This window comes from Sorex araneus, chromosome 3 (genome assembly GCF_027595985.1).
Source record: "Sorex araneus isolate mSorAra2 chromosome 3, mSorAra2.pri, whole genome shotgun sequence".
Lineage (NCBI taxonomy): Eukaryota > Metazoa > Chordata > Mammalia > Eulipotyphla > Soricidae > Sorex > Sorex araneus.
In genome coordinates, this window is record NC_073304.1 from 78,813,426 (window position 1) to 78,836,407 (window position 22,982).

Here is a 22,982-nt window from a genome sequence, read left to right on the forward strand (position 1 = left end):
TGCAGGAAATAGGATGAGGAGTACAAGAAGTAAGTGAGCAGTGCAGGAAGTAGGATGAGCAGTACAGGAAGTAAGGTGAGCAGTACAGGAAGTAGGGCAAGTAGCACAGGAAGGAAGGCCAGTAGCATAGAGAGGGGTAGAATGAGTGTGGGAGCCTGGGCTTCCTGAGTCAGGCACAAGATCAGGCTGGACTCCTGTAGCTTTTCCCGGGACTCCTTCATCCCTGTCTCTCCCTGGAAAGAGTAACTGACACCAGGAACACCTGCCCCAATCCTCCCACAGGCTCCCTCTGCACAGAAAATAAAGTCACAGACCTGGGACTTCTCTGCTCCCAGCACGTTCACCATCACCTCCATCACTGTCTCGTGCATGCCAAGGACGCGCATGAGGTTGGGGTGCTGGTAAAACACCTTGTTGTTCATGATGTCTCTAGAGTGAGGATCAGAGAAAAACTTCAGTGCTTGCTCAGAGCTCTTAAGGTCTCTTTCTTTCAAAGACAATAGATGTCAAGTGAGACTTTTGATCATCTGGAGATGTCATGGAAATGGTCTGACCCTTTTATTTAAAAATTTTAATTTTTTTAATGAATCACCGTGGGGTACAGACTTACGCATGTTCGTGCTTACATTTCAGTCATACAATGATCAAGTACCCATCCCTTCACTAGTGCACATTTTCCACCACCGATGATCCTGATATCTCTCCCACCACTCCCACCCCCTCCTCCAGCCCCACCCTGCCTCTGTGGCAGGGTGTTCCCTTTTGCTGTCTCTCTCTCCTTATGGGTGTTGTGGTTTGCAATATAGGTATTGAATTGCCATCATTCAATCGATCTGTAGTCATGAGATTTGCATATAGGTGGGTCTGACCCTTTCTATACTAGCCACTATTTCTGACTAGGTAGGGGCTAGTCAATGCTATGGGAATGCAGGGATGAAGGGTCAGAGGGACAGGGATAGAGGGCTTTCTTTGCATGCAGCAACCTCAAACCAAGTCCTGACACCGCATATGGTTTTCTGAGCACAGGAGTAACTTTGAGCACCACTGAGTGTGACCCCCAAACAAAGTGAAAACAAACAAAAAAGAAAATGTCAGGATGAGAACACACAAAAGCATGAAAAATAGTGTGTGTATTTTAGGGGTGGGGTTAATGTAACCATGACAGGAAGAATTGATAGTAGAAATGTACCTGATTGTTAGAATATGGGGGAAATGGTTTTTTTAAAAATATTTTAGCTGATGGGAATATTTTGTTCTCTTTTATTTCTATTAAATACTTGAGTTCTCTCTTGAAAACATTTTCTCAAAATGAGATATTCAACAGTGTCCCTGGGTCTTTTGCTTCTAACAGCTTTCAGTCAGCCCAAATCTCTAGGTCTTTCTTTATCCATGTACTCTGAGTACTATATATATATATATATATATATATATATATATATATATATATATATTTTCTTCTTTTGTATATCTATGTCTCCGGGATTTCTGTTTCCCTAAGAGTTGGGCTCTACACTTATTGTGGTGCTGAGGATCATATTGATGGTCTCCTAAGCTCGAAAATGCTCAACCACTGAGCTACATCTCTGGCCTGGGTCCTTTCTTGAGGCCATTGCACACTAGGCATCAATGATCTGTTTGGAAAGTAGTTCTTAAAAACCAAGGAAATTGACAAGTCCAAAATGCAAAACAATTAATTAAGGTTTTTGTTTGTTTGTTTGTTTGCTTTTTTTGGGTCACTCGGTGATGCTCAGGGGTTATTTCTGGCTCTGCACTCAGCAATTACTCCTGGCGGAGCTTGGGGGACCATATGGGATGCTGGGAATCGAACCCCAGTCGGCCACATGCAAGGCAAATGCCCTATCCACTGTGCTATTGTTCCACCCCTACAAGTTTTTAAGTCATTCAATATCAATTCACATAATCAAACTGCAGGAAAATAAAAACATAGACATAGCCTATTACCTGAATGTGTGATTCTTGGAGGGATGGGTGTGTGTGTGTGTGTGTGTGTGTGTGTGTGTGTGTGTGTGTGTGTGTGCTATTCTCTGCCCACCCCTCCTCATTCTCCTTCTCTAAGAGCTACAGTGATAAGAGGCATCCTACCAGTTTTTAACAGCTGCTCTGCTGACAATAGGGGCCAGGAGAGGCTAATTCTGTAGCTTTTTCCCCCCATAAAACTCTCTTCAATGATATCACTCTGCTTTGAAGTTTGTCTGAACCACTTGTTCTACATTTTCCATTTACATTAAGGATATATCTATTTCTTTGTTTTGGGGGCATATCCGGCAGTGCTCAGGGGTTACTCCTGCCTCTAGGCTCAGGGAATACTCCTGGCAGGCTCTGGGGGACCATATGCAATTCTGGGGACAGAACTCAGGTTCACAACACAAGGTGTAGAAAGTGAAAACACAGATTTGAAGAGACACATGCCCTCTGCCAGGCCCAGAGCAGTGCTATTTACATAACAAAGGGTTGCAAACAACTCAATGCCCCAGGGAGATACATATTGCTACTGGTTGGTTATAAAAATGTGTGGACCTAGAGGGTATTATAATGAATGAAAAGTCAGAGAAAGACAATTATTTCACTTCTATAGGGAAGTAGCACTGTAGCACTGTAGTCCCATTGCCCATCGATTTTGCTAGAGCGGGCACCAGTAACATCTCCATTGTGAGACTTATTGTTATTGTTTTTGGCACATAGAATATGCCACGGGGACCTTGCCAGGCTCCTCCACCCCTCTTGGAGAATCCTGCAAGCTACCGAGAGGATCCCGCCGCAAGACAGGTAGGGAAGGTAAAGAAACCAAATTAGTGAAAATAACAAAACAAAATGCTAGGGGTGCTCCACTGCCGAACTAAAGGAAATCTTTCTGATGTCTAAAATACTATCTCTTAGACGACATGGTTTCTAAGAAAAAATCATGAGCTGTTATTCTGGGCAAAACTGTCTCACAGAACAGAGGAAAAATGACTCTCTAGATGAGTGTGGAGAAAGGAAGGGAGCAGGTGATGGCAAGGCGCAAAGGGAGCTCTCAAAGACTTCTATTCCAACAGTCCAGCACCTCCAAGGCTCCTCTCCTATATGGCAGGGTGCTCTGTCCCTGTTTCTGAATGTCTTCATTGTCTCATGGGGGCCGGTTTCACCTCTCCGTGCATGAATGACCTACCCCAGCCCATTGATCATCAGCAGCTCCTCTTCCTTGCCCATTCTGACGCTGAGGAGGCAGCGGATCTGGCCCAGGGCTGCCAGCAGGTTGATGGTGTCATTCACAGAGGCCTGGCTGATGGTGTAGGTCTTGCGCAGTGCCTGCAGCAGCTCCCCGATGCTGTCGTACTGCCTCCGGAGCAGGTTGAACATCATGCGGATGAGCTCTGCATCCTGGATCTGGTCCTCCTGGGCCCAGCGGATCATTGTCTGTGAGATGAGCTCCTTGAGGGTGGCTAGAAGGACAGCAGAAGGGGCCTGTTGTACACGGTGGTTATCACGAGTCAGGGAGAACCAGGAACCTCAGTTACTTTATCCAAGGATAAAACACACCATCTAGGTGTCAAAGTTAAAGAGTTCCTTTTATCTCATGAATTATTTTATTTTTCGGTTTTAGGACCATGTGCAGAGTCTCCTGCCCCCACGCCTGGCTGTCTTCACTGGGGCCCCATGGAGGGGTGCGGGTTGAGTTTCCCTCCCCACCCTGAGCAGAGCCCTGGCAGCCAAAGACCTCTGAAACCCAGCCACAGTCATGCTCAAGGCCCCTCTCCACATGCTTGGACAAGCCTCACGCATGAAGGAACCAGCAGAGGAACCCAGGTGTGTGGGACCCAGGGCTGATATCTCCAAGCCTGCTTGAATTGGGACTGGGCCTCCTCCACACAGATCCCCCCTTTTCCAGTAGCTTGACAGTCACACCCATAAATTGCCCCCGGCACCGTGTAATTCCATCAATGGCCAAGATCCAGAGACTATAAAACAAAGTTCCCGGAAGACCTCTTATTGTCTAGTTCCCCCTCTCGGAGAACCTAACAAGCTACAGAGAGTATCATGCCAGCACAGCAGAGCCTGGCAAGCTCCCCGTGGTGTATTCAATATGCCCAAAACAGTAATGATTATGGGTCTCATTCCCCTGACCCTGAAAGAGCTTCCAATGAGGCACCATTGGGAAGGAAAGAGAGGCTGCTAAAATCTCAGGGCTAGGACGAATGGAGATGTTACTGGCACCCACTCGAGCAAACTGATGACAACGGGATGACAGTGATATAGTGATACAGAGCCATGCTCAGTAGTGCTTAGGGAATCACTCCTGGTGGTGCTCAGGGAACGATATGGGGTGCTGGGGTTTGAACTGGAGTCCACCATGTGCCAGGCAAGTGCTTTAATCCATGTACTATCCTCTGGCACCCTAAAAGGTCCCTATTTCAAGGGCTGCTATGGCATACAGGAAGCAGACTCTTCATCCTGACAACTTATACCCCGGGGTGCCCTGGGACCACTCCTGGCTCTCAGGAGCCTCTGCTAGTGGAGGTTGAAAGAAGAAGTCTCAGTTTCCCCTTGCCAGCGAGAGAGGAAGCCACAGTTTCCCCTTGCCAGACGTTCCTTTTCTCCCCTACCAGCCTGACACACATTTCACTCCTGGGGTTTCTCAGAACCCTAAAACTCTGCCCTGAAGCCTAGGCTGAGAGGGAGACTAAGATATTGGGAAATGCACGAGTGATTTAAACCAGGTAGACAAGCCTATGACTTTCCTGTATCTTTTGTAAACACTTTTTAATTGATAAGGAATGTATGAAGCCTTTATAAGGGTCTACAGAAAACTCCTTTTTAGCTTAGTCCTATACTAAGTACCTCCCCACTTGGGGAGTCTTTCCTTTCTTCTCTACTTTGTAACAAACTTTTCTACTTTCTATTTCTGAGTCTGAGCATCTTTATTTTGTTTCCTTTATTTTTATTTACTTATTTTATTTTTGCTTTTTGGGACTCACTGGCGATACACAGGGGTTATTCCTGGCTCATGCACTCAGGAATTACTCCTGGCGGTGCTCAGGGGACCATATGAGATGCTGGGAATCGAGCCCAGGTCAGCCATGTACAAGGCAAACGCCCTACCCACTGTGCTATCACTCCAGCCCCTGAGCATCTTTATTACTCAATATTTTAATTCTTGAAAATCGTGAAGAACCTGGGAATCGTGAGACCTGCTGTTGCCACCCCAGCATCTTTTGCATCAAGCTGGGGACCATGAGGTGCCAGGGAGTGAATCTGCCCTCTTGCATTCTTTGCATGCACTCAGTCTATGGGCCTTCTTTTTTGGCCAACGACAAGAGTATCTTAATTATGAATCAAAGTTTCTAATTAATTCTAAATAATTCTATTTTCTTGGATGATGTTTGGATCAATGCTGGAAATAGATGACTTAAATAAATAAGGCACCATTCTAACCCATTCACAAATCAGTTCTTTACATTTTCATTTTGATTTCATAAAAGAAAAATTTAATTTTTCTAATAGAAAGTAGTCACTGTCACTGTCACTGTCATCCTGTTGCTCATCGATTTGCTCGAGCAGGCACCAGTAATGACTCCATTGTGAGACTTGTTGTTACTGTTTTTGGCATATTGAATATGCCACAGGTAGCTTGCCAGGTTTTGCTGTGAGAGCGGGATACTCTCAGTAGCTTGCCGGACTCACCGAGAGGGGTGGAGGAATGGAACCCGGGTCAGCCACGTGCAAGGCAAACGCCCTACCCGCTGTGCTATCGCTCCAGCAAATATTAAAATAAGAGAATGTACAACTGCTACAGGATAGAGTGGAGGAATTTTGGATCGATGGACACACGAGAAGACATTTGACACCATCTCTAGAGTAAACAATGTTAAGTGATGAATTTTTCTCCTGTAATATCATCTCCAAGTGGTTTAAAAATACTGCACACCATGATCTGAGTAAGCCATGGCATTGCTTCAATAATTCTGCAAGGTATTTTAGATCCTAGGTTCTCAAACTGTGGGTTACAAACCCATAAATAAAACATTTTTAAATTAGCTTATATTATCAACAAATGTTTGATTTGTACACATTTGGTGTACACATTTGTACACATTGTATACATTTTTATACATGTATAACGAGACTCAAATAACAATTACTCAGGTGAAAGAACTCATGAGTAAATAAAGCTTAAGAACCCCCAATTTAGATACCATAAATATAAATAGTACATCAGGAGGCAAATAAAAAGTGGACTGAACACTCTGGCTGGAAGACTTTGCAGCTAGGTATGTGATCCTCCCTGCCTGAACTCACACCGTGTCATACTGGGTCTTTGGCAGTAATAAGTCCTTTCACTTTCATGAGGAGAAAGGGGCCAATGTGACTGGAACTCAAGACTTTCTCAGAACTCTGAGGGCTCAGAAATCCCACGGGCTGTACAAGTACTGGAAAGTCAGCTGATGTGGGGCCTTCTGAGGATGGCCTGAAAGGTACTGGTTGGCACTGGTGGGAGGGGATCGGGGGATCTGAGTGCAAGCTCAAGGATGAAGCCAGAATGACCAGAAAGATGCTTCTCTGATTTTTTCATCCTGACACACAATCTTCAGGCACAGTGACCAAGGTGAGAAATAGCTGAGACGTTCTCCTGGGGCAGGAAGGGGTGGTGCCAAGATTCTTAATTCACATGTGGTGATGCAGGCAGAGCTGATCCAAATCACCTAGCCTTTTCACGAAAGGACCCCAAACTCAGATGGGAGTTTTTAGTGCTATGCCATCTCAGAGTCCACCGTTTTCTACTCCCACAGTATCGTAGACGGCAGATGTCTGCTCTACATACAGGCAAGCGCATCATAAGGACATAAAAATAGAACGTGGTTACCAAAGCTCCAGAAGAGATGTTGATGTGAAGGATTAATTTAACTTACTGCTGTGTCTGTCAGCCCCGTGGGTGTTTCAGGTTCAGACTGGAGAAATAAGCTGAAAAACTTAAAAAAGGATACCCAAGGCAGAAAGAGGCACAGTTAGAAGACATTCCTCAGAGATCTCACTAGGCAGGGACTGTTGACTAAGATCTGTTATGTCAGATTATACCTGAACACTTTGGGGGAAAAGGGATATTTATAGGTGAGGTTGGACTCCTCTCAGGGAACTTGTTTTCTCAGCGGCCAAGTGTGATAGATCCCATTTCTTCTTGTTAATATTCAGAGTGAGGACCGAAAACAAGATCCATAGATACTCCTGGGCTCAATGTAAGTTTCTCCAGTCCTCGAAACATAGTTGTTTTTTAAACCCCGATTTTGGCTTAGAAGAACTGTACTTTGTACCATTAACTGCAGACCTGGCAAGCTCCCTGTGGTGTATTCGATATGCCAAAAACAGTAACAATAACAGGTCTCATTCCCCTGACCCTGAAAGAGCCTCCAATTGCTGGTAAAGATGAGTAAGGAGAGGCTGCTAAAATCTCAGGGCTGGGAAGAATGGAGACGTTACTGGCACCTGCTGGAGTAAATTGATGAACAACAGGATGACAAGTGATGATACAGTGATACATTGATACCATCAACTGCCAAATAAATTTTCTGTAGGGAGAACAGGATCATTATAGTCTCTACCAAACAGCAAAAGCAACCTTCAGATGAGTTGATCAGCCCAAGGATCATTCCCTTATCAAAGGGGAATTTTGTAGAGTTATAATGAAACCAAGTAAATATTAGCTTTCTGTTATCCTGGCTTTCAGATCAATCCAGGATTTGAGCGAGCTCTGTGCCACACACAGATTTAACAGCCCAATCAACTTTTATAGTCCAGAGAATGAGCATTTTACAGCAAAAAAACACCTCACTGGAGTGTATATGAAAAAGTAACAACCCTTTAGTTTGAAGGAATGGAAGAGAAAATGTCCCACAGATTCTTAGTCAAACCTAGTCTTTAAGATAAGAACAAAAGAATTGAAGAAAGAAATTGGTGCATGGCAAAGCAAAAGCTCAGTTGAAAAACAAAAACCAAAAACCAGAAAACAACAAAACAAAACAAAACTGGCCCTAAGATCATGACAGAAACAAACAAACAAACAAAAAACGCAAGAGTAATGTATTACGAGGGATAGTTGCCATTCAGTAGATGGTATTATATTTAAGGCCATTCTTGTCAGCAGGATTTCAGTTGTGTGAGATTGGGGTCCAGAAAGTTTGAGCCATGATAATGATGAGAAGAGAGGAAGCATGGGGGAGGGAGAGGAGATATTCTCAAGAGTACCCCCCAAACAATGTATTCTGTGGTCTGACATAGCCTTAGAGACTCAGCACCTATCAAGCAAACCTAGGCTGAATCAATGCCGTTTTAATGGCTTAAACACCCCTGGGACTAAGAAAACGGAGCTTTATAATCCCCGAGAGCTATGTCATTGAAAATTCCTCAGATTTCCATTAGCTCCCATGTACCTGTGGCAGAGCAACATCAATATACCAGGGTGCAGAGGTTAAAAAGATACATTTTCTAGAATGTGGTCGCTTTTCCATTTATCAGAGGATTAAAAATATTAATGCACATAAGCATGTCTGGCACATCCCTTGGGATTAATAAAGATGAACTATTATACTATTTCTAGTTATAAAAATGCAGCCCATAGACTCTCAGGGTCTCCAAAATCTGCTAGCTCACGGAGCAAACGGACTTTCATGATTCCAGGATATTATATGCCTTTTTCATTGCGTTGATAGCTGCACTGAAGGGACAGTGGTCAGCAGAACTGTTGGAATCTGATGCAGTGGAACCATAGCCTATAATTTGCTGTCATGTGCCAAAAAAGAAGGGGTCTGATTTTATATAAAAAGTGTCTAAAATAAGGGGCTGGAGAGGTAGCACAGGAGTTAAGTAACTTGCCTGTGCCTGATCCCAATTTGATCCCCAGCATGACATGTTACTCTAAGCACTGCGGGGAGTGATCCCTGATTTGCCAGACGTAGCCCCCAAAGCTGCCCCTTAAATTAAAATAATATGATGATTCCTTCCATTTCAGCTATTTATCTGTTGAGACTAATTTTCTTTCTATTATCTTTTCAAGTCAAAGAAGTTTTTTATTGACTTCTGATAGCAAACAGTTCAATCACGTTCTAATATAGCAGCAACCTATTGTTCTTCCTGATCTCCAACCAGGTTAAAAGAATCCAGTTCTATTTTAATAAGTCCGCTTAAGAGATTTATAAAAATATAAAAAACACTGTCACGTTTTTCATCATATATTTGTATTAAAATTTACTTAGGTATGTAAATAAATAAATTTACTTAGGTATGTAAATAAATATATAGTGGGTTAGTGGGTTTTTGTTATTTTTAAATATTATTAAAATTTCCTGTTTGAAATTCTAATTCAGTGATACTGATAGATATTATCCACATAAATGAAAGCTCTTCTGGATCCTTGATAAATTAAAAACATTTTTTTAATTGAACCACAGTGAAATATACTGTTACAAAGTTGTTCATGACTGGGTTTCAGTCATGTAACGTGATACTTGATAAATTTTCAAGTGCATAATGGAGTCTAAGACCAAAGGGCTTGAGAACCACTGAGCCATACAAAAGACCCCTGTTGAGATGTTGGTCATGCTTTTTTGATGAGACAAAGCTCTTTCTCCCACTAAGATGAATCTCTGTTCTATCAGACTATGATACTAATCAAGTAGTTGAGACCTGAACCTGGAAAATTACAACTTAGAAAGCTCTCTCTGATTCTAGATGGGGGATAGATTAAGTGTGAGTATAAGACACAGACATCTCACGGGGAGAAATAAAGTGAGGATTAGAAAATCATTATTTTGAAAATTGAATCCTGGCAGTCAGCAAGAGCCCTTCATTCACCACCAAAGGGCTCCCTGCCAGTCTGAAGGGCCCTCAATACTTCCCTCTACAGGACAAGGCTTAGATCATCTGTCTTCAGAGCAAGATGGGAGCTGGTAATGTTCTGCTGAGACTGTGTGGAAAGACTTAGATGCTCTTTAGACTGTATAGTGGGAACACAGAGAAAAGGTGGGTACAGGCTACAGAAGTAGCTACTTAAGACTGCCCACTGCAACAGTATGAAACTAATATCCAAGGCCAGGGAAAATGAGCCAGGAGGACTGGTCAATGTTTGGTCAATGGTGTGGGAGGTGGAGTGTAGTTAAGATAGAGGAGGACCCATTATGACAATACTACTTGGAAATGATCATTCTGGACAAGAACTGAGTGTTGAAAGCAGGTAAAGGGTTATAGATGATAACCTTTCAGCATCTGTATTTTAAATCATAATGCTTAAAATGAGAGACAGAGAGAAAGAGAGAGATAGAGGGAACGAAGGAGGGGGAGGGAGAAGAGAAGTGCCTGCCACAGAGGCAGGCTGGGGAGGGGATGGCTTGAAGGGGTGGAAGGGAAACTGGGGACACTGGTGCTGGGAAATTACACTGGTGGAGGAATGGGTGTTGGAACATTGTATGACTGAAATGCAATCATGAACAATTTTGCAATGCTCTATCTCATGGTGATTCAATAAAATAAATAAAATAAAAAATAAAAAAGACAGATATTAATGAACAAACAAACAAAAGACTGACCATTGCACTAGTTGAGTCTTCATCAATGACTTTATCTCATTAATACTGGAGTTCAGGACTGTTGACTCCAGAAAGCTTTGAGCTCCAATCAATAGTACACAGGTCTCAGGATCTTTCCGTAAGGTTCTGCCTTATGAAAATCCCAGCAACTTAGTTACTTGTAGTTGATTCATTCCTAAATTAGCTCAGTGAGTGGTATTTTCTGTTAAGCATCTGATATGGAGTTTTTTTCTCTACCTTGATATATGACCATTTCAAGATAAAACTAGTACCCACAGTAGTCTAGTTGAGAAAACTAAATATACAGTGAAGTACTTAATAAAAACTAAAGAACAAAATAATGGGCAAAAGCGTGTTGTCTCAAACATTTGGGAAATAAGGTGATTCATTAAAAAGCTACAACTTTAATAGTAATGCATACATTCAAAAGATATTCAAGAAAAGAAACGATAAGACTGCCCTTTCTCTCTCTCTCCCATCTCTCCCAAGGTTCTTTATAGGAAAGGCAACTCTTTCCTCTCCTTCCTTCCCCTCACCTCGCCATCTCTCTATTACACGGTGCCTAATGGTGCAGAGAGGAACAGCTCTATCATGGAGCTAAAGAAGGCGTCAAAGGATGTATGAACTGATCTGTTGCAAAATACATTACGTTGCTATGGCTATTTTAGAATGCCATTTCCTTTCAGGAGATGATTCATGCAAATAGTCTCTATAGTAAATACTTTTATTTTTCCTGGCATCATTGGAGGAATGGTGACACTTTCAGTAGAATTTTCAAATAGCAAAGGGGATTCATTCTTGAGATATTCTTGAACCTCTTTCTTAATCAAAGAGACAGATACCTTCAAAAGAGTCATCACTAAATAAAGATTCCATTCTAAATTCTTCAGAAAAGCTGCCCTTCAATGACAAAAACACCCCACAGATATTTTGGGGGAAAGAGGAGAGTGAGACAGAGGTGAGAGTGCTTCCTATGATGTATGATGTATTCCTGCTCTTTCTCATGCATGTGCATGCATCATCACACTGCTTAGAACTTTCACCACATGAAATGCAGGTGCTTCTGCAGTCTTTGCTGAAATACTAGGATTTTCACCCAGTGATTTGATTAATCTTAAGAGAGCCTTATCAAGTACACTTGACGGTTAAGCTCTTAGAGTTTTATAAAAGCTAGTGTTCTTCTCAAAGAGGAAAAGGATGTAACCCAGCACTTGTCTTCTGGTGAAAAGTTAAAAAAATTCTAGGAAATAGAATGCCTTAGGGAAGCTTAAGGTTTCACGTGGTTTCTTTGATAATTATAAATGACTTCATTTAAGAAATTATTATTAACATTCTAATTCACTCCACTTTTGCAATTAGCGTAATGAGGGATAGACACATTTAGGCAATTATATCAAATATATGATCTAGAAACCACATCTTAAATGATTGTTCAGGCTAAGTCAGAATAGGAATATTTCTAAGGTGATACATTGTTTAGGCAGACTTAATGCCTGAGAGATACTTTAAAAGAAAAATAGCTCTCTTTGTCATTCTGGACTAGCCAGATATTCCATAATAATAAAACAAGGCTTAACAATCTTTAAACTAAAACTAGTTTTAAACATCTGCTTGGGATCCCAGCTGTTACTTATTGTCAAGTTGTTTATGTCCCTCCACTTGCCATTTTCTAACATGCCATTGGATGTCAGTCCCTCAAATCCACCATTCTCTAAATCTGACAAGAAATTTTCAAGTCACTCACACTCCTTGAATATGACTTTTGTTTGTTTTGACTTTTGGATCACACCTGCAGTTGTTTAGAGCTTATGTCCGGCTCTGTGCTCAGCGATAACTCCTGGTATGATCACTCCTGGTGTGCTTGGGGGACTACATGGGGTGCCAGGGTTTGAACAAGGGTCAGCTGTATGCAAGTCAAGTACCTTAATACTTGTACTATCTTTCTGGCCCTGGCATAACTCTTCTTTTTGTTTTGTTTTTTAGTTTTGGGGTCACATCTGGTGATCTACTAGGTTACTCCTGGCTCTGTACTCAGTAATTACTTCCAGTGGTGCTTGGGGAACCATATGGGATGCTGGGGATCAAACCTGGGTCTGAAGCATGCAAGGTACATCCCTTACTTGCTACGCTATCTCTCCAGCCCCGGGCATAACTCCGTTTAAAGTAGTAAAATTACCAGCTCTGCGATGTCAATTACAGTAAGAGAAAGGTAATTTATTTTTATGGTTCAGACTTAAAATTTTAGATTGCAGTGGTCTGGAAAGATTCTTTCCTTTCTTTTCTCAATATGAGTCCCAGTACGAGTGGTAATCTGGCAACAGACCACATGCTTATTACCAAAGATCAGATATTGGTCACTAGGAAAGCTAATCCCCAGAGTTTACAGACTTTACACCTATGTTGGTTATATATTTCTATGAGTGTATTCTTAAATACACTCAGAGAAAATTGGGTCAGATTAGAAGAAAAATCTTCTGATTACGCTGAGAGAGCAAACAAAAATGCAATGGGATTGTTAGTAAACTTGGAAAGCAATTATAATGCAATGGGAAAATAAAATTAATTAGTGCATCTAAATTATACAAACTTACTTTGAAATTCTAGGTGATTAGAAAAGTCAGGTTTTTTAAATGGTAGGCATTAATCCTTTGGAGGGAAAACAGGTAGCAGATCATTTCCAAGGTAAGAAACAAATGGACTTTCACCTCTGCCTTCTTCCTCCCTATGAATGATGGAAAAATGGTTTCCCAAAGAGTTTTTTACTTTCTAATTTTTTGAAACCTGTGAATAAATTATTGGGTAAAAGGACTTTGCTGATGCAATTAAGGACTGTGTGATGTGGAGGTTACCTTGTATTATCTCGGTGAGCTCAGTGTAATCACAAGATTCTTATAAAAAGTGGGAGTGTCAGAGTGGTAGAAAGCAGAGTGTTGGCAAGCAGAGGTCAGACAATACCACTGGTGGAAAGATTCACTGGGCAAAGAATGCAGGAAACCTTTCGATGTTGGGGAAAGCAGGATAAAGATTCTTTCTTAGAGCCTCTAGAAAGAACGCAACTCATTTTAGATTTATGTCCTCCAGAATAGGATAATGAATCAGCCTAATTACCTATCACCAGAGAACTAGATAAAGAAACTCTGGTAGACAGATTCAATGGAAAACTACTCTGCCATTAAAAGAGGAAATTGTTCTCTTTGGAACAAAATGGATGTTATTTGAGTTTATGCTAAGTAAAATAAGTAAGTTAGAGACAATTATAACATAGTTTAAATGATATGTGGAATGTAAATTACTAAAGCAAACAAACTGGCAAGATAACCCTAAAATAAATTAATTCCTAGACATAGTGAAAACTCTGGTGGTTGCCATACAGAAAGGGAAGGAATTGATGGCATTGGAACTTTCCTGGAGGGGATGTTGATATTTTTTTTTTTGTTTTTGGGTCACACCCAGCGATGCACAGGGGTTATTCCTGGATCTTCACTCAGGAATTACCCCTGGCGGTGCTGAGGGGACCATATGGGATGCTGGGATTAGAACCCGGGTCGGCCGCGTGCAAGGCAAACGCCCTACCCACTGTGCTATAGCTCCAGCCCCGGGATGTTGATATTTATAATCATACAGAGGTATGAAGGAACAGACCCAAATTCCATAATATGAGCATGGAGAGACAGTATAGCATGTAGGGCACTTGCCTTTCACATGGCTAAACCAGATTTGACCCGCAGCACCAAATATGGCTCCTTAACCCTTCCAGGAGTGATCCCTGAGCACATATTCAGGAGTAAGCCCTTAGCATTGCTGGAATGTGGCCCCCAAACAAAAACAAAAACTTAAAATTTCACATTATGAATCTATAAGTCATTTTGGGGCTGAAGCGATAGGACAGCAGGTAGGGCATTTGCCTTGCATGCAGCTGACCTGGGTTCGATTCCCAGCATACCATATGGTCCCCTGAGCACCGCTAGGAGTAATTCCTAAGTGCAAAGCCAGGAGTAACCCTTGTGCATCAGCAACTGTGACCCAAAAAGCCAAAAAAAAAAAAAATCTATAAGTCATTTTAAAAAAATGGAAAAATTTTACTCTAGATCCTAAAAGTGACCGCTAAAAATAGTTTTTTAATTCATCTTAATTTTGGAATGTCTATAATATGCATTTTATTCATGTCTTGGAATAAAAAATATCACTAAAAATACCCCATACACATTATCATCATTTCCTTCCCTCCATTCTATCTCTCTGTTGCCTGTATTTTTAAGAAACTATCTACACTGACTCTATTAATGGTTTACTATGGAGATTTCATATAATTGGAAACATATAAAATTGTTTTTTTGCAATGGGGAGGCGGTGCATATTCAACACTGTTCAGGGATTACTCCTGTCTGTGCTCAGGGATCATTCCAAGTGGTGTCAGGAAAAGAACTGAAGTCAACCAAATTCAAGACAACCTTAAACCTTAACCTTTTTTTAAGCCTTAAACCCTTTTCTATCTCTTCAGGCCCAAACTGCATTGTTTTTCACTCACCAAGTTTGTGCTGTTTGTTTAGAAATAGTAAGAAATGAATATATGCCCACTGATGGTGAGTTCTGAGTGGAAACTATAGGTCAGGTTGGAGAAACTCCATGAGCAAGTCCTGGAGAACTGTTCACAGAAGCTGGGACACGATAGCACTCCCATTTTCTAAGTTTTTGCAGATGCAACTGGAGGAAGTGATGGGATTGTGGACACAGTTAAGGTCTGGCAGGATCCACATTGAGTTCCCGTGAAACCAGAACAACAGTAAATGTAGAGGGCACTGTGGTGGCCTATTTGATGATGTGCACAGGTAAAAGGAAGCATGTTACATGCACAGTTGACACAGCTCTGAGCCTCGAATGACAAGGACTAGGATTGCCTATGCCTCAACCCAGACCACTGGGCTATGAAAGATGCAGGTGATGCTAACCATTGCTATAGCATTGACTAGATTTCCAGCAATCATTTCTCTCTTCTTACCAGAACCTTGCACTTGATGGACTTTCTTTCTGCCTTTCTCCCTGACTCTTTATGCTCCTTCATGGCAGCTGCCTGATGTCCCCCCCCCCCAATTTAAAGATGGGGCTTGTTGACATAAGCCGGCCATCACATTTTATTTTCTAGGTCACCCGCAGGGATCTGTGAGTTGGCCTGTGACCATATTCTACAACCATAGGAGAGACATCAGGATCCTTACTGTGAACCCCAGAGTAAGAGAAACAGTTTTCCCCCCCCAGGGAGGCTGCAGTGCTTGGATGTGAAAATGCCATCACTATCTGACTTCCAGCTTGAGGCAAAATTTGAGCGTGGAACAAGACCACAGTGAGAAGCATGCTCTGCTCATGTGCAGAACTCAACCCAGTGACTGCATCCAACACTCAGTTCCAGGTACAGTGGCCAACGCAGACCCTTATCAGCTACTTGACCCAAGCTAGAGTTTCTTTCATTTTTATTGAATGTATTTGAAATGACAAATGTGAAGATGAAGCTCTTATGACCTGTATGTCATTCCTTCTCTTGAAAAGCTGAGAGCTATACACACTTTTAAGTCCAGGAATGCAATATTTTGAATCCTTCTACTCCCTATCCCTCCTGTCCCCCCACCCTACCCCATGAGGTAGGAACTATTATTATTCTCATTTGACAGATTAGGAAATGGAAATACCGAGATGAAGCATCTTGCCTAATATCACAATTAATAAATGACAGGCTAGGATTCGAACCACAGCTGCTGGATCCAGATCCATTTACTTTCCAACCCCAGAGTTGCTTATTTTCAACAGCTTCATAAAATCCAAAAAGTCATTATCTTTAGAAATGCTTTAAATTTATATTTTGCTGTCTAGTGACCCTTAATAAACTTTGAAATGAACTCAGAAATAAATCCTAAAAATCATAAAGCTTTAGCTTTTCTGCTAATAGACTCTAAGCTGAGCAGATTAAGCACTTGCCCAAAGTCTTTATGACTTCATCAATAAAATAAAATCAGCAATATAAAAGCCATGCTGAAGAAAATGATTGTCAGGTGGGTGTAGTAATAACAGGGCTGGGTACTTTTTCAGTTCTGGCTGTGTGAACTTTACCTCTGTAAAATCTCTTTACCTCTCTGTGCTTCTGCCCACTTTTAGGAAGTCAAGATGCATGTGACATAAGATGGCAGGTTATGTTTATCTGAATCGCTGAATTCTTACAAAGGCTGTCCTATATTATTAAAATGCTAAACAAGCCCCATGACTTTTCTGGACTGAATCTATACATTTTTGGGTTTGTTTTTGAGCCATATCTGGCAATGATTTGGGGACTGTGAAGTGCCAGGGATCTAACTGGGCGTTCCCAAAAGCTTTGTTTCTGCCCTTTGAGCCACATCCTGGTTCCTTATCATGTTCTAATACCAGCACACCCTACCTTGAAGTTACCCAGTATCCTCTGATTTATTAAGTCAATGTTGAGATTGAAGAAATAAAAACTTACAATTCTTCGGGTTACTGCCTGCAGTGAGTGGTTATTATCAAAGCCTCACCACACACCACCAATCATTTATGTCCAGGAGATGAGCAACGGCAACTTGCTGGCCTTTTTATTGTTTTCCCTGATGGCCAGTGGGGAAATGACTTCCCCTGCCAGGGGTTAGGTGGCACAATCGCATCCTCCTGATTCAGTTGGGGCAATTTACTGGGGGGAACCCCTGCCCCCTGGGTCCCTGAGTGTCCTCTGGGAAGGAAGTTTGGCCTGAAGTGCTGAGTAATCAAAGCCCTTCTAGTTACTACCAGTGGAGGACAGGGACGAAGTCGAACTCCCAGGAAATTTGGGAAATTCAGCCTGCTAATTTCTTTGAGTCTTCCCTGGCCTGTTGGGTTGTGCAGTAGTTACCAGTTTGCCTCACTTCATTAATACAAGTGGGAACCTGGATGCCAGGTTCTCTAAACACCTGAAATGTTGCAAAGAGAGCCTGGAGCACTATTCCTGGGTGACCAGCAAGACCAGCTGGGCACATCAGCAGGTTTCCTGGCATGGGCACTGGCTGGCAAACCCCCAGACACTTGAGATGGTGCAGGGTCCTCCCTAAACTCTGCAGCAAACAGCTAAGTGGCTCCCCAAAGTGTCCAGCTCCCATTCATCCTGGATCTATATTTAATTTTTGGATGCGGACACTTGATTCCTTCTCTATTGGCGCCATTGACTACCGAATGTGGGTAAAAAAGTTCAAGTGCTTGCTAGAATATTCTACTTCCAATTTCAAGAATAATAATTCGATTTTGTTAAGAGCTTCCTGTGCGTGGATGCCGTGCTTGAACAGTCACTTACTTCTCACAACCATGGAAGGATAAGACAGACATAGTGGGGACCAAGTACCCTCTTCAGTTATACCAGCTACTAGCTTAATGCTCACTTTACTATTTTAACTAAGCAAGAAAACAACATTCTAAACCAAAGGTGAATGGTCTGCTGATGCATCTGCATGGATGCTATAAGATCATAGGGCCTCCTGTCTCCATGTTCCAGCCCTGTCGGCTGGTCTGGCCACCCTAGAGCATGACCTTCAGGTGGCCTGCATATGTAGCCGACTGGCAATTGGATGCTTCTGCAGTAAATATGGTTTCAAATTTCCTTTGTTGGTGGCTGTTGACCTTGGTCTGACTTTCCCCACCCCTGAGGGTGAAGATAAGTATGGAAACAAAATACTTCACCCTCAGTAGGCTGGACACCCCATTCACCCCCTCACTGTCAAGAGGCAGCTGTGCAAGCCACAGGCAAGCGTGCATTTTGGTGCAGTGGCCTAATCTGTCAGCCCGTCGCTGTACCCCCAGGGGGCCGCATCCATCACATGGAGATAATTAGCCTGTTGTTTCTGAAATCAGTCAAGCGGCCTCATAATCACTTTCTCAAAAAACGTTCAGGCAATGAAATGACCGATGATGACAATGAGGAAAGAGCAAAGAGATGATGTTTGCTGATGTGCTGAGGAGGAAGAGCGCTGAAATGAAGACAGAGCAGATGAATGGCAAAGGAATCAGGGGCCTGAGGTCTGTCTCAGCCTATTCTCTGAAGGGAAAGTATCAGAATGGTTTTAGTTTCTGCATCTATTGAGTACAGAGGACTACAATGAGACAAGCTTTGCATTCACAGTATTTATGTTTCTGTCACCCCTTCTTCCACCCCACTCATCCCAAGCTTTCCTGCACATGTTTTCTTCATGAGTGTGGGCCCTCAGACATGAATATCATGATACAAATCTTTCTTACTGGTCACAAGAAACTTGTCCAAAAAGTTTTGCTGCTCATAGGCTTATCTGACAGGCATGCAAATTTGGAACCTGGTTGTCATGGTACCTGGATGTCTGCTAGAAGGAGAAAATCAGATGTAGTTTCATGCACAGTCCCTGGCACAAAGTAGGTGCTCAATAAACGTGAGAGATTTGTTTCTTTTCTCTCCTGACACCCAGGCTCTCTTTTTTGTCACTAAAACACAGACTACCCACAAGGTCGAACTGGTGCTGACTGATTAAACGAACCAGGGAACCCAGTACACCTCTCTGGCTGAGAACTGCAGGGTAGGAAGCTCAGGCCAAAGCCAAATAAGCTCTGATTGGGGCACTTCTATCAGAGAGACTTTCAAGATGGGAAAAACCTAGTCTCTAACACAGATGAAGTCAAACTAACCTTCCCTGTGTCAGCTACTAGTAATCGTATCTCTTAGGGACACATTGGGACCATAGGAAATGCCATCTTCTCCTCACCTTCAGCAGCACTGAAACTGAGAACTCACTTTCTGCTGTTAACTCCTGCATTTGCTGTTGACAGCTGCAGTCACAAAAAAAAATCACCACCCTCTGCGTGGCTTAATACAATGTGTGCTTATTAGTTTACCATTTTGTAGAAAAGTTTGACCTAGATCTTGGCTAAAAGTGAAGGTGTGGCAAGGCATGTGCCTTTCTTGAAAGCCCGAAGAGAGAATGTTTCTTTGTTTTCTAGCTTCTAAGGGCTTCCTGTCCTCCTTGACTTATGGTCCGATCTCCCGCAGAAAATGATCCACACTCTTACCATACCCCCACTTATCTGGATCTTCTGCTACTTCCAATCACTTTGAAAGACTTTATATGACTTTGGGTCCATTATAGAATTACAGACTTCCCTAGCAAGTCTGGCAATTAGTAGCAACCTTAATCCCATCTGCAACCTAGATTTCTCTTTATCAGTTAACCTAACATATTCACGGGTCCCAGTGATTAGAACATGGACGTGCTTCAGAGCTATTACCATATTATCCTTATTCTAATCCAAAGATCTTCTTGTCTAGAGCAAGGCAACTTTGGGGCTTATTGAGACACCTATGGGGTTGCTTCCAGCTCAGATCTTTAGCAAAAGAAGGGTGTTGAGGGGAGGTATCATCGGATAGCAAAAGTACCAACTCTGCTCTGGGGGAGAAAGACCTTTATTATTTGATCTGAACTTAGTGATCAGTTAGTACAAAATCATCTTTAGGAGAGGCCAGGTCTAGCTGGACAACACTCCCTCCTTCTGTTAGATGGTGCTAGGTATGTACGGTCGAGTCTACTCTAAACTAATCTGACCTAAAGTCAATTTCACTAGGTCCTAAGGTAGTGTCTAAGCATAGAAAAGTCAACAGAGAGCATCCTTCTCCCTCAAACTATTTAAGGGTGTCATATTCCTTGTAACATTTTTTTTTTCTGAGAAGAGAATAATCAAAACAAACCTCCCCCAAGGCAAGTAAATAGATGAGGATCAGGAATGCACCAAATTGGAACTGTAAGGGACAGGTGATTTTCATTTTTGCTAATTTTAGAATTTAGCAGAAAGAGTCAGTTGGCCTCTTCTGGGAGAATAACCCAGTGATTACAGATCGATATTGTAGGAAGCACAGATAATATTGTAATGTGTGGGAAGTACTGACCTAGAATTAACAGGCAAAAGACTTTATTGAGAATGTGCCGGGTTGGAATTGAAGAAGACTGTGACTATTTTGGTGGATCACATGATTAGTCTTTTCTTTTAAATCTCTTCATTATCATATGAACTTTCAATAAGACTGTAACAGCTTTCATCAACAATATGGCTTGGCAAATCTGAGACATTAAGCCAGCTAGCAGATTCTCATGTTTCAGGACAAAACCAATACATGTGAAGTGTCAAACAGCCAACACATTACAGAATTCATTTGAATGCTCCATAGTATTATTCTTTAAACTGCAATGGTAATATCAGTTATGTAATAATATTACCTAATCATTAATAATCTGAAAGATATGTCCTCTTTATTACATTTTTTTTAATGTATCCAGAGACATTGTCTCTATGCCACCTAATATAAACAACTTTTCGGGAGAGGTAGTTCAACTATTTCCAAGGCTTTATATTCAGTCCTGAGTGAGGGGGTTCTGTGTCTCTGGAACTTTCAGCAGGGAAATATATGCTGACAATCATAAAGGTCCCCTGTCCTCCAAAAGAATTACCTTTGACCACTCTAGATATTTCTGGATGAGGACTGAAGACACAAAGTTTGAATCTCCCAACAATACTGTTTGTGAAGGAAATAAATATGTTGGAGAGAGAGACAGAGACAGAGAGACAGACAGACAGAGACAGAGAGGAAGAGGGAGAGAGAGAGAAAAAGGGAGAGAGAATAATTTCATCTTGGGGCACCCTCAGAGCTGAACAGCCTTTACCACTACAGACAAAATGTGTTCTGCCTACCCAAGGCAGCATAAAGTGAGGAATCCTTGGGTCCTGGGCATCCTTCTTAGAAGTAAGGGGACTTCACAGAGTCAGGTGATGTAACTTCATAGACTCTATTTACCTAATAGTGAAATGCTCACGGTGGAGGATGCAAGTTATGACTTACTCTGTTATAAGTAAGAAAGTACCCATCATTTTCAAAACAGATCCTCAGTAAATCGTATAAGTCAGTTAGGTCTAGTTTTAGCTCTGCTTTGTCAATAAACACCAAAAGGATCTGTAGCACTGTAGCACTGTCCTCCTGTTGTTCATCGATTTCCTCAAGTGGGAACCAGTAACGTCTCCATTGTGAGACTTGTTGTTACTGTTTTTGGCATATTGAATACACCACGGGTAGCTTGCCAGGCTCTGTCATGCGGGCAAGATACTCTCAGTAGCTTCTCCGAGAGGGGCGGAGGAATCAAACCCAGGTTGGCTGCATGCAAGGTAAACGCCCTACCCGCTGTGCTATATTGCTCCAGTCCTGAGTCTAAATTCACTTTTTTGGTGCCTTCAGTATTATACTGGTATGTCCCCACCAAGCCTTTCTTCACATGGTAACTTACATGGGACTGAGTAAGGATTGCCAGTGTAATTGTTGCCATCTATCCCATCCCCTTTCCCAGAGAACTTAGTGCATCCACTGATCAATGGTGAGTATTCGTGCCCTTCAGAGATGTTCTGACAAAGATAAGAGGCGGATATAAAGGGCAAAAAGATGTATGAATCCCAAAGAAGTGTTTTTATACAAGCCTATGATATTTTGACAGCCTATTGCTCTAGTATATGATTTGAAAGCATAATTCAAAGATGGATAGTAACAGTGAACAAGATAATAGGAAACTGTATTAAGCCTGAGAAATTACTTTTTCTTTAGATAAATATTTTCAGAATTTAGCAAGGGGTAGACTGATTATATGAAACATGTAAAATTCTTCTTGTAAAAGTGGTAGTAATTTATAAGCAATAATGTGTTCTTCAAAGAAAATTATGGTGTTGTTTCAACATGGACAAAAATTATCAAGTTCTTTACATTAGAGAGACAAGAGAAATGGATGTGGACAGGGCTTGGCATTGTTAAAAACTAGAATGTTAAAGTCCTTTAGGAGATTACATTAGGAAATTAATAGCTCCAACACTCCTCGCCTCACATTCTAGTTTCTTTTCTCCCTTTTATTATTTTTTATTAATCCACTAAGGCACTTTTCAGTGCTAAGGAAGCACAAGTTCAAATGACATAAATAACAGAGGTTAGAAAATAAAAAATGCACTGGGGTACCTCGGAGGGAGGCAGGTTGAGTTTCCCTTCCGGCCCCAAGCAGAACCCCTAAAGGTAGCTGAAAACCTCCAGAACCCAGCCGCAGCCATGCTCAAGGCCACTCTCCACACATTTGGACAAGCCTCCCCCATGGAGGAACCAGCAGAGGAACCCAGGTATGCGGGACTCGTGGCGGAGATCTCCAAGCCTGCTTGTATTCTTGTATCAGGACTTGGCCTCCTCCACCCAGATCCCCAATTTTTCAGTAGCTTGGCAGTCACACCCACAAACTGCCCCCATTGTAATCTCATCAATGGCCAAGATCCAGAGACTATAAAATAAAGCTCCTGGAAGAGAGTGATGCAATATTTCCTGGACGTCTTATATCCCACTGATGT

General features: G+C 42.0%; 1 protein-coding gene across 6 annotated transcripts in view; it reads right to left on the reverse strand.

Moving 5' to 3' along the window:
- Positions 1-22,982, reverse strand: part of RYR3 (ryanodine receptor 3) — a 605,205-nt gene that overhangs the window by 177,316 nt on the left and 404,907 nt on the right. For all 6 annotated transcript variants that reach the window (XM_055132600.1, XM_055132599.1, XM_055132596.1 and 3 more), the window contains exons 39-40: positions 3,170-3,443; positions 315-429 (exon numbers count right to left, since the gene is read on the reverse strand). In XM_055132600.1, coding sequence (XP_054988575.1) covers positions 315-429; positions 3,170-3,443 — 389 coding nt within the window. The remainder of the gene's footprint in view (positions 1-314; positions 430-3,169; positions 3,444-22,982) is intronic.